The sequence below is a fragment of the Thalia democratica genome, chromosome 5 (assembly GCF_965202585.1).
Source record: "Thalia democratica chromosome 5, ktThaDemo2.hap1.1, whole genome shotgun sequence".
In the NCBI taxonomy this organism is placed as follows: domain Eukaryota; kingdom Metazoa; phylum Chordata; class Thaliacea; order Salpida; family Salpidae; genus Thalia; species Thalia democratica.
Window position 1 is genome coordinate 80,617,481 of NC_139169.1, and position 11,136 is coordinate 80,628,616.

The window sequence follows — 11,136 nt, forward strand, 5'->3', positions numbered from 1 at the left end:
TTAAGTTCTGGCAATAATGAGTTTTATTTTGGTGAAATTTTATTGCTGATTTTTTTTTATTTGTCCTTTAATGAAAAAAAAATTAAATTTTTTTTTAAATAAATGAACTTCAAAAGAATATAAAATTAATAAAAAATATTCAAAATAAAAAATAAACTCTCAAGTACTTAGCTGGAAATTTTTTTTTTTTTACGAGATAAAACTAAATTAAAAAATTAAACTTAAAACAATTAATAAAGATTCTTGTTTTATCTATGTAACCAAGAATATCGATATAAAAAATCTCAAGATTATTTAACAAATTTTTACTGATTTATTTAATAAAAACCGCTATATTTACATACACAATTAGCTTTAGTATGATTTTTTCAAAGATCTTTAAAACTTATTAGTCTTTAAGATAACAACTAAAACTGATAATGTAGTTTTGATGAGGTATATTTTCCCTGCTTCGGTATTTTTGCATATAATATGGACTTTTTAAGAAAAAGACAGAATGTTTATTTTGGATTTTTCAGATTAAGTTCTTGTAATAATTCTTCAGTTCTATACAACAAATGTAAGTATTTTCATTGATTCTTACCTTCAAATTAAATTATTACAACCTTAGAACAAAGGTTTAATTATTTGTGTTATGTTTATGAGTGTTCTTAAATGACATGTTTATTTTTTATCAGATATGAAAGAGTATGAAAGCTTTACATATAATAGTAAAATTAATTTGTTGATATCTAAGTTGTCTGTAGATTTTATAAAATCTGTATCTCAGGTTTTCTGGTAGTTAGGATTTAGAAGTTTAAAGTTTTTTAAATACTCAATATAAATAATGCATTCCAAGTATGTATTCCTAGCCTTTTATCTTGTTTGACACTTAATTTGATTAGGACATTAGTTAATCATTTCATAATTTGCAACCAACTAAAATCTAATTATTAAATTTTGATAGCATTTTCTATGTTAAAATTGACCTAAGGCCTAAAGTTGAATCATTGTGAACACCATTATTTTTTTATCAAGTTAATACAATGACGTAAAATAACATTTTTTTATTCTGGTACAATGAGTTTAGAAATTTACCCATTATTCAAATTATAGCTTTTGTTCTTTTGTGTAAAGTAACATGTATTTATTTTAAAACTAATTTAATCACTAAACAACATGTACTTTTAAAATTTTCTCTACTTTAAATTTAGTCCACTTATTTATCAATATTTTTTACAAAAGTCCAGGGTTGTCACAATACCTTGAATAGTGATTAAGCCTGAAAAATGATTTTTAGATTAAAAACCTGGAAAAAACTGGAATTTGAGAAATTTGAGAACAAAAGCTAGAAACTTAAACAAAAATCACTATTAAAACCTCTAATTTTGAACTCTCCATGTAGAGTAGTAAAATATCAATTTGACATAAAAAACTATCAAAAATGAAAATTAACTTATCAGATTTTTTCCAATATTGAATAACACTTAAGTTTCTTTTCAATGATGTTATATTAACACAATTTTGAACCTTACTTAACTTGAAGCCAAAAACAAAACCTGGAAGGTATTTTAAAAAACCAGTAGCAACCCTGTAAATATTTTTAATTCAATTATTTCAACTGAAAATCTTTAAAAACAATAGATAAGGTTGCCATTTTACCTGGAAACCTGGAATTTGAGAAATTTTGATAAATCTGGAATTTGAACAAGAATCCCTACAAACACATGTAAAAATCTGAAATTTTAACAGTTTTCACATTTTCAGATGTAAAATTTCCATTTGTCTCAAATCACCTATAAATGAAAGTTGTTTTCAAGTAGCTTTACAGTATTTTCAATGTTATACTATTTAAACCAGTTTCTCACCCCAAATTTAACTCAAACTAAATATTGACCCCAAATGTGTATTTTAAAAAACATGAAAGAAATTTTGAAAACCTAGTAAAAATATTGGAAAATGAGTGGCAACCCTGTAATAAAAGAATTATGATTAATTATAATCAAGTTATGTCAGTTTTGCAGAGGTATGACTACCTTCATAAGTTCTGATTAAGTTGCCAAATCATCTAAAAAATTATTTATTTTAAATATTTTTTCTTCTCAGCTAATGAAAAATGGACAGTTTAAAAGATAAATTATGTACACAAATTATGGCTTAAAAAAAGCTTGATAATAGGAGTAGTCTGTTTTAGAAAGTGAGGGTGTTTTACAAATTTCAGTCTAAGTTAAAGAATTAAAATTTGGTGACCTTTATAGTAATTATAGCATTCATATTATAACATGATTTTTATTTATAATGACAAATTATTGTCAGAATTCATATAAAAGTAACACATTATTGTTCTAGATTACTATTAAGTTACTTGAAAGTTAACTCTAAATATATATAAACATCAGTATAGGACATCACCATAACCCACAAGATATGATATATGAAATAACAAATACCAGTAGGGGAAAACTATCATATACTAATATACCATGGTTATTTTATCTCAAGTTGGTTTTATATCCTAGACCTAGAATGAAATTGTCTTATTTTGTTGTTAGTATTTTGATATTGTCCAACTAAATTTCTTCAACAACTACTATTAAAAAAAATCTAATTTAACAACTCTGGACAGTCATTGGTTACTTAAGATAGATTTTTTGACTCAAAATGTCATCCCTGTATCACATTCCAAGATTTGAGGCCACCCATAGGTATAATATTAATTGTGAAAACAAGGGTGATTATGATTATCTATCAATAGTTAATAGTTTGTATATTCATAAATGTTTTAATCAAATGCTGAAACTGCATAATGTCAAAATATATAAAATTCAGTGTATCAATATTTGCAATTAAACATTTTCAGACTACTCGCTATGTTGAAATTTTTGTTATAAATTAATAGTAATTGCTAATTTCTATAATATATTTATGGAACTTTAAATAGCTCCAAACTTAGTAAAAAAGCGACATGACCAATAATTTCCCTGTGATAAAGAATATAATCTATATTTTATTTTAATACTTACAATTTTTTATTAGTTTTGCTCAATATAAAATAATTATTCAGATGGTAGGTGTAAAGGACGTCAACCAACAGCATTTGACTACTGCTTTTGCTGACTATCTCAAGAAGTAAGTCAGTTTTGTTTCCTACAGAGAAATAAATAACAAAAATAAAATTGTTATCTTGCTGCATTTTGCAAGTTTCAAGAACATAAAGGTTGAAGATTTACTAAGAATTATCATAAGTTAATTATGCATTTTATAAGTTATAAAAATAATTTATTTTACCTCTAGATTTAATGTATAGTTTTTGATTCAAAGGTAAACCTTTTTGAACTAAATCTATAATTTAACATTCATGTTATTTTAACACTAATTAGATAACAATATGTACTTAAAAAGAGTGTATTAAATTTTAAAATTAATAATTGCCTAAATTTGTTATTTATAAACTTGATAACAAACTGGTTTAATTAAATATATTAATTTTCATCTCATTTCACCCCTTTGTAAAAAAGTTTTAATCTTTATCCATCTGAATGTTGCAAGTAACTTTTAAATGAGTTTTATTTAATGTTAAAACTCAGCTTCAAAAGCTTTATGCCTCTGAAACAATCAATAAAAAAATCTCTGACCTCCTAAAACTATAAATTAGTTCAATTATTTTAATAAGCTACTGAAATTATCATTTTTTTAGATGCAAATGTTAAGTTTTTTAGTAAATAATCAGCACAACTTATATCAAAAAGTTTATTATGCATACTAACAGAATTAATTGACAAAAATTATCAAGAAGATTAATTCCATACATTGTTGTATTCACTGATAAACATTATAAATTATACAACTTGAAGAATAAAAAAGTAGATATTTACTTTTTAAATTTCTTATTTTTAAGCTAGCATAACAACAAGTTTAACTCAATCAAAATATAATTTTAAGAATTGGTGTGTATCATATTTACATATAAAAAGTTGAAATAAAATATAGTTTCATTAGTTTATTAAATTTCAGTCTTGAAAAATCAACTTTTTTATTTTCTAATTATTAAATCTAATGGTTTTCATATCTAAAATTTTAAACAGAGTATTTAGACATAAAATATAACAAAACAATTTTTTTTAAGTTTTAGCATTCACACCAAGTTTTTGTAATATAACTTATTATACATTACACTATGGGCAGTTACTATCCTTAGCAGCATCTTACTACCAATGGTGCTTGTTATTATGGAAATAACTGCAAAACTAAGAGAGAAAGGTCTTACCATGGTTGGTTCCAATTTATGAGCCAACCATTTTATAATCTTCCTACATTCTAATACTGTTAGTAAAACTTAAAACATATTAATTGTTGGTTAGCCCCCATGGTGGTTCATCAATAAACTTACATAACTTAGAAGTCAAAATCTTTAATCATGAACACTTAAAACTAATTGTTAAACATAATATAAGCATACATACACTGAGAATTGTATGGTAAGTTGTGAGACAGATTAATTTATATAAAATGTGGCACATTTTATGGTGTAATAAAAATAATTTACTTTAATGTGCTTAAAATGTATGCAGTTGTGTAATAATTTTCTTTAATATTTAAATTGCCAAAAAAAAGTTAAATCAATATTATAGTAATAAATTTATTACTAGGTCTGGCAACCTTGAAGTCCCGGAATGGGCTGACCTTGTCAAGACCGCCACCTTCAAGGAAATGTCTCCCTACAACCGTGACTGGTTCTACGTCAGGTGTGCTGCTACCGCCCGCCACGTGTACTGCCGTGGTAAGGCCGGAGTCAAGTCCTTCACCAAGATGTACGGTGGACGCAAAAGGAGGGGCACCAAGCCATCCCACTTCTGCAGGTCTTCCAAGTCCATCGCCCGCAAAGTCTTCCAGGCCCTCGAGAAGATGAACATCTTGGAGCTCGGTGATGATGGGTAAATTAGTTTGATACTTGAAAATGATAGGAACATAAATTTTAAATGACTCAACTTTATTTAACAATTAACATTTTTAATATTTTAAATTTATTTTGTTTTCATTAACTAAAGCTTACAAATTTAAAGCTTAATGTAATGGTTTATGAGTTCATAAAACTTGATAATCACATTAAATTTTAAAAGAGATATAAATAATTTTTTAAAAGTTCTGCTTAAAATTCTTAACATGGTCTGCGCAAAATTAAATTTTTATGTTTCTCATAACTTTGCTAGTATAAGAAAAGTATTTTATTGTCATTTATTTAAAAATTCACTGCCTTAAAAGCTTTTTCTATTGTTAAGTTGATTTACAACTTGTTTGAAGTATAAAATTAGACATTATCAATAAGTTGATTAATAAATTTTCAAAATGATAAACAGCATGTATTCAGTTTGATTAACCTTTTAGGTGTTAAACAAGTTTACTCTTAGGAATTTCTATGCTTAAATGTAGCCCTACAGAAATCAATTTAACCTGTTTATTTTTCAATCCAATATAATGATTAAACTTTTTTTCAGTCTTTTTCCATCACAAAAGAGTTAATATTGCAAAAGTCAAATCTTAAAGCTTACAATCCTTAACAAAATTGAAATTATCATATCAAATCACAAATCAAGTTTTTGAACTGATTGTACTTAACATTATTTACAACTTATGTACAATTGTTTAAGTATATTCTGAATTTTATATTCCAATTTTTTTAAAATTTCTTGATCAAATGAGTTCAAAATGTTATAAAATAGGTTTGAATGTTAGTTTGGTTTCATTTTTTACTTAAACCTGAGTTATTTCAAATTATTTTTAGACTAATGCTGAGTTAATTGAGAACACCAAGAATTTTTTACTTAATCATTGTTATAATTTTTCTGTTACAGCAATTTACGTTTTACTAAAATATTACATAATTACTGAAAATATTATCATCAATAAGAATAATTTTACTCAAGTTTTTTCACTAAATCGACTTATTAAATTAATATTTTCAGGCTTTTTTAACCTAAAATTATTGCTTTAGCCCAGTCAAAACATAAATATATTAGATAAAGTTCTTCTCACTTATTAACATAAGAATGTACAAAACTGAATATCAGAAACAAAGGTTTTTGATAATATATAAAGCTAAGTGTAAACTGAATTGTTATGTGAAGTAAATCATTGTCTGTAATAATATATATTTATAAGAATATAAAAATTCTACAAGATAGAATTTTTTATATTTAATTTACGAAATAAGCAAAGCTGCATTTTTAAATAAAATTTATCTTCATCATTCACCAACTATTCTCTAGTTTCTAATTGTTATTTTTGTTTGCAGTTTCAGAAGGCTGACCTCAAAAGGACAACGTGACTTGGACAGAATCGCCGCAGAAGTAGCCTCTCAAAACGCCCACTAAAATTCTAGAACAAATTAGACAATTGAATGTGTGTGTTTTTTCGCCCTTGGCCACTAAACTCAGATAATCAAACCAGTTCTCTGAGTGGCCAAAAATAAAACATAATAGTAAAATATTTCTGTTGTACTAAGTTGCTGTGTTTTTATTTTTTTAAATTGTAAATATGTTAAGATTAATTATTAACTTAAGTGAAATTATTTTTGAGTGTATTCAATCTAGTCCATATTTACTCTCATAACACTTTGAAGCTTAAAAATATAGTTAATTTCCCATAATTACATAAGTTGGGCCTTTTTAGTTAATTACATTATTTTGAAATTAATATTTTTAAACTCCCGAAAGGTCCCTTTCTTTAAGGAATAACTTTCTGCTTCTAATTAATAGTAGTTGACAAAGTTTTTAATAAATAAACAATTTTTAGGACAATTTAAAAATTTGCTGGCAAATATCTAGAAAACCGCTCTGATTTCTTAACTTTTCACTTTCTAAGATAGTCCTATAGCGGACATGTCTAAAATTTACTAGACCAGGTATAAAAGAACTGAAGTTTTTGAAAACAAAATTGTCAATGAACCTGGGAAAACCTGGAATTTGAGAAGTTAAAAGAAATACCGGGAATTTTAAACAATTTCAATAAGAAAAAATTTGGTTTTACAAAAAAAACTATCATACATGCAGTTTTATTTTACAATTATCAGAATTTTAAATGTAAAAACATGTTTGAAGTACAGTAACTTTTTCACGGGTTTTTAATCTAATTAAAAATAGACCCAAAAGGTATACTAAAAAAATCAGGAACTTTTTTTGATAAAACAAGTGACAACCCTGTGGCAAGGCCGAGCATTTTTAGCACGAACGGATAATTTAGTGTCAACTTTTAATAAAATTTAATAAATTGTGCGCTTGTACAGAATTCAGTTTCAAAAAAACCATGCTGGTACTAAAAATTTGTGGAAACTTGTATTTGTGTCTTACAAAAGTATGTAGAGTTAGTTGGTTTAAAATGTTGATAGTTTCTAAATTTTGACAATCTTGAAAATGTGCTACTACTAAAGCTCAATTTCGTGTATGCAGATTATTCCCGATCGCGATAATTTCGCACGGATTAAATCCCGAACGCGCAAAATTCTCACAGTGTTTTTCTTTATTCCTTAGATTATTTCAACATTTTATACCTTTAGTCGGTAAGCGGTTCTAGGATTGGTTTTGCAGGTTGGTAAATGGTTCAGACAATATATAATAATATCTTGTATCATACTAAAGGTAGATCAAATATTTTTTGTGGTGAGGTCTTGTAATGTTAACACCAACTAAAAGAGTTAATGCTCGTTTCAATGTCAATACACCAAACTTTTTCAAAAGGCCCCCCAGATAAAAATAAAATAGTTATGACTCTCTTCTAACAAGATTCAAAAAACAACCATTTAAAACACCTTGACCTTTTTTAACTAGCTTTTCATCATCTACTCAAGAATATCTAGTCTATGTTTCTATTAATCAAAAGGACCAATGGTAAACAACAATTTCTAACGAGTTAACGAAATACAAATTTGTTTTATACACATTACAATCCTTTTAAAAAACTTCGGTATTTCATCTGTTAAGGCTTTTACAGAAAATGAAGAAAATAAATCCTGCTGCGCAAGTTAGAAGTCCTTATAATGCATATGTCTAGAACTAAATTGAATTAATAACTGTCTTTACTTAGTAATAGTACCTCAAAAAGAGATAAACCGCACTGGATTTCGGTAGCTATTAGTATGGAGTCTCACCAAATTAATAATCAATTATTGTTAAAATAACTATTAATTAAAAAAATAAATCAATAGAAAGCCAGTTTTAGTGACTAATTATAATGTTACAGTGAATACTTCATTGAAAAGTGTAATTCTTCTGTAAAACTAGCTAGACCAGATTATTTATCACCTGTATGATTTATTTGCATATCTTGTTTTGTATCTGACTTATAACTGAAAAAGTATTCGCATTATGCCTAGTGTTTTTAATTTATATGTGTTATGTAAGAGAGTCTCTAGTACATTAGTGCCGTATTTTACTTTCGTATTTCTTAAGGGCGAGCTGGGTTTTTAGGTTACTTTGGTATCTATGTGTAGAAATTTTCAGACATCTTTTAGTTTAAATTTTATGATTTTTGGCTACCAAAGAAACTAGTAGAAGATTAGTACTACGCTAATTAAATTAGCCTAAGCTAACTGCGATGGTGCCTCATTCGTCAATGTTTTTTTTAACGATTATTTTAGATGTGTTCCTGTTCAGACCACATCTACCTATCTTATAGTAAGTAGAATCAAAACTGTCTATCTTAAAAACTAAGTTTTGCAGTTTTTGGCTTAAATACTCCTTCGTAGCTTATCTTTGGTAAGTAAGTTTATCAACATTCAGACATTACACTATATTACTGCCCTAACAGCAGTTAAAATATTGTGTGCGTAGGTTGTTAAGGTAGCAAAATATCCTACTGGTGCTAATCAGTGACAAAGTCAAAAGTATCTTCTTTTCAGATTTATTTTTACAGTTTGTTGCACGTGAGTCTTTAACGATACTGGTCTGATTTGAAAACTAATAAATTTGGGAAACTAACCACTGGTAGCTTTTTTAAAATTTAGCTTAAATTGGAGTTATGCAAGGTAAAGGTAATGACTTTTAAAATAAAGCTTTCTGTAAATGTTGTGTTCTAGGTTGGCAATATAGCTGCCGAAGTGTTCGTAGCACTCTGAGCCGGATTTGTGGAGCTAAGATGGAAGTGTGGCTAGCGTACATTGTTGTAAGAACTTTTTATTTTTCTTTTGTTGGTATTAGCTTGGTGTCTTTAAATTTTTTAAGGCTTTATTTTTGCTCATGAACAATGAATGTTACTACGGATCTTGACAGTTCAGGTTTGAAATAAAAAAAAGAAGACTAAAGTATCTTGATCATAAAGGCAATTTAATTATCAAAAAATAAACAAAATAAGGGATACTTCTGCTGCAGAAGCAAATCAAAACTGCAGCAGACCCTTAAGCTTTTATATATTTACAAGATATTTTTTAAGTTTTATAAAGTTGTTTAGTTCAAAATGTTACTTCTTAAAAGATATCCTGGTGTTTATCTGATGTCAGTTGTCATTGTGACTTTGGATAAAAAAGTCCATATTTTTTTTGAAAGACTATTGAAAATATAAATATTTCAATTGGCAATAAGTAAGAAAAAAGTTATAATGATTTTAGATTCTTTCTCATCCTTTTCTTATTAGTTTTTTATTAGAAAAATATGAAACACCGTGACCGCAAAGCATATATAATATACCTCTAACTACTTAATATTACACTAAAAAAATAATCAGAAAACTTATACTTAATAAATTGATGAATTTATTAGAATTAAATAAATTACTTAAAACTAGTCTTTTATCAAAGATCCTAAAGAATAGTTGTTGGAATATAAAATTTAACAGCTCAACACTTTTCTTTATTCAACTGACGCACGTTTTCTTTAGTAAACAATGCAATAAAGATGAAATACTTTTTGAATTGCGAGAAGACCAAACAATAAATATGATCTTTACTTCATAGTTCTCAAAACTGAAAAAGATCTGAAAAAAGTATATTAATACTTGTTTTTGTTAGATAAATATTAAGACAATTATTTAACGCTGAGTTTTTTTATTGACATACTCAAAGGTGAGTTCTAATTAAACTTTATAATTGTCATTATGCAGACCTAGTATTTATGATTTTACAAACTCCTTTTTAAGTTCTTGTTACATTTATAAATACTTTTTTTACTTACTACTGCTTTGTGCTTTAACTAAAGACTATTTAAAGATGATGCATTTTTGAGACCCAGATAAAAAATCTAAAAACTTATATAAGTTATCTAAGAAACGTTAAAAACGTTTGTTACCAATGTAAAACGAAATTAGAAAAAATAATTAATAATTTAATGTGATTTAAACATAAGAACTAGTTATGAATTCAAAGTTTTATAATTTTCAACATTTTAAGGTTTATTTTCAAAACAACGTTCCATTAGAAAAAAGAGATCATCAGTAGATAATGATTTCTGGAAAAAATATGATAAACATGTATGAAGACATTAGGCTTAGCTTAAATTGAAACTGTAATAATGTATGAAAACAAACAAAAATTAAAACAAATTTAAGACATTTTCCAGATTTTGTTATTAACTGGTGGTCTCTTTGTTTTTTTTAGTGAAACTTTGTTTTAAAAATAAAATCTTAAAATATTTTAAGTTTTTCTACTTTCATTAGCAATAAGTTGAGAAATTTATTGTTATTTTAGAGATAAAAGTTTTTTAATTCAAAACCTTGGCAGTTGAATAAATTCTTGGTGTTTAAAAAACTTCAAACTATTAAATTTAACGTGATTAAAAAAAAATAGTAAAGCTAAACTAGTTTTATGAATTATTGTATGTATGCTTAACATCCTCATAATTTTGAAGTATAATTTTGAACAAATCGTAAACTTTATTGTTTCTGTAGCAAATTTTGTGACAATAAAGTTTTTTAAACTAGAAACTAGCAAACTATTTTCTTTAAAAAGAGTGACCAAAAATACATTAAATAGTATTTATAAACTACTTACTGAAAAATTACAAGAATAAAATAGGTTATAAAATAATCTTTTATAGCTATGAAATAAAAAGTTAATAGAAAAACGTGCATTCAAGTTTTTACCAAACTTTTTATATTGCAATTTATAGTACACTGTTGCAAGTGTTTATACGGTATATAAAACATATCGGACATATAAATAATTAAAACTTT

At 26.1% G+C, this 11,136-nt stretch overlaps 1 protein-coding gene across 1 annotated transcript; it reads left to right on the top strand.

Annotated features, from left to right (window-relative positions):
• Positions 1-516: 516 nt before the first annotated feature.
• On the top strand, positions 517-6,465 carry LOC145835443 (small ribosomal subunit protein eS19-like). Its single transcript, XM_082943035.1, has 4 exons — positions 517-559; positions 3,044-3,108; positions 4,629-4,913; positions 6,272-6,465. The coding sequence occupies exons 2-4, from the start codon at positions 3,044-3,046 to the stop codon at positions 6,348-6,350; spliced, it is 429 nt and encodes a 142-aa protein (XP_082799161.1). The 5' UTR covers positions 517-559; the 3' UTR covers positions 6,351-6,465.
• The last annotated feature ends 4,671 nt before the right edge of the window (positions 6,466-11,136 follow it).

Bases quoted from the DNA above. Each gene is read 5' to 3' on its own strand.
- LOC145835443 (XM_082943035.1), top strand. From the start codon at position 3,044: ATGGTAGGTGTAAAGGACGTCAACCAACAGCATTTGACTACTGCTTTT. The intron at 3,109-4,628 runs GTAAGTCAGTTT...ATTTATTACTAG, and splicing joins TTTGCTGACTATCTCAAGAA to GTCTGGCAACCTTGAAGTCC. The intron at 4,914-6,271 runs GTAAATTAGTTT...TTTTGTTTGCAG, and splicing joins TTGGAGCTCGGTGATGATGG to TTTCAGAAGGCTGACCTCAA.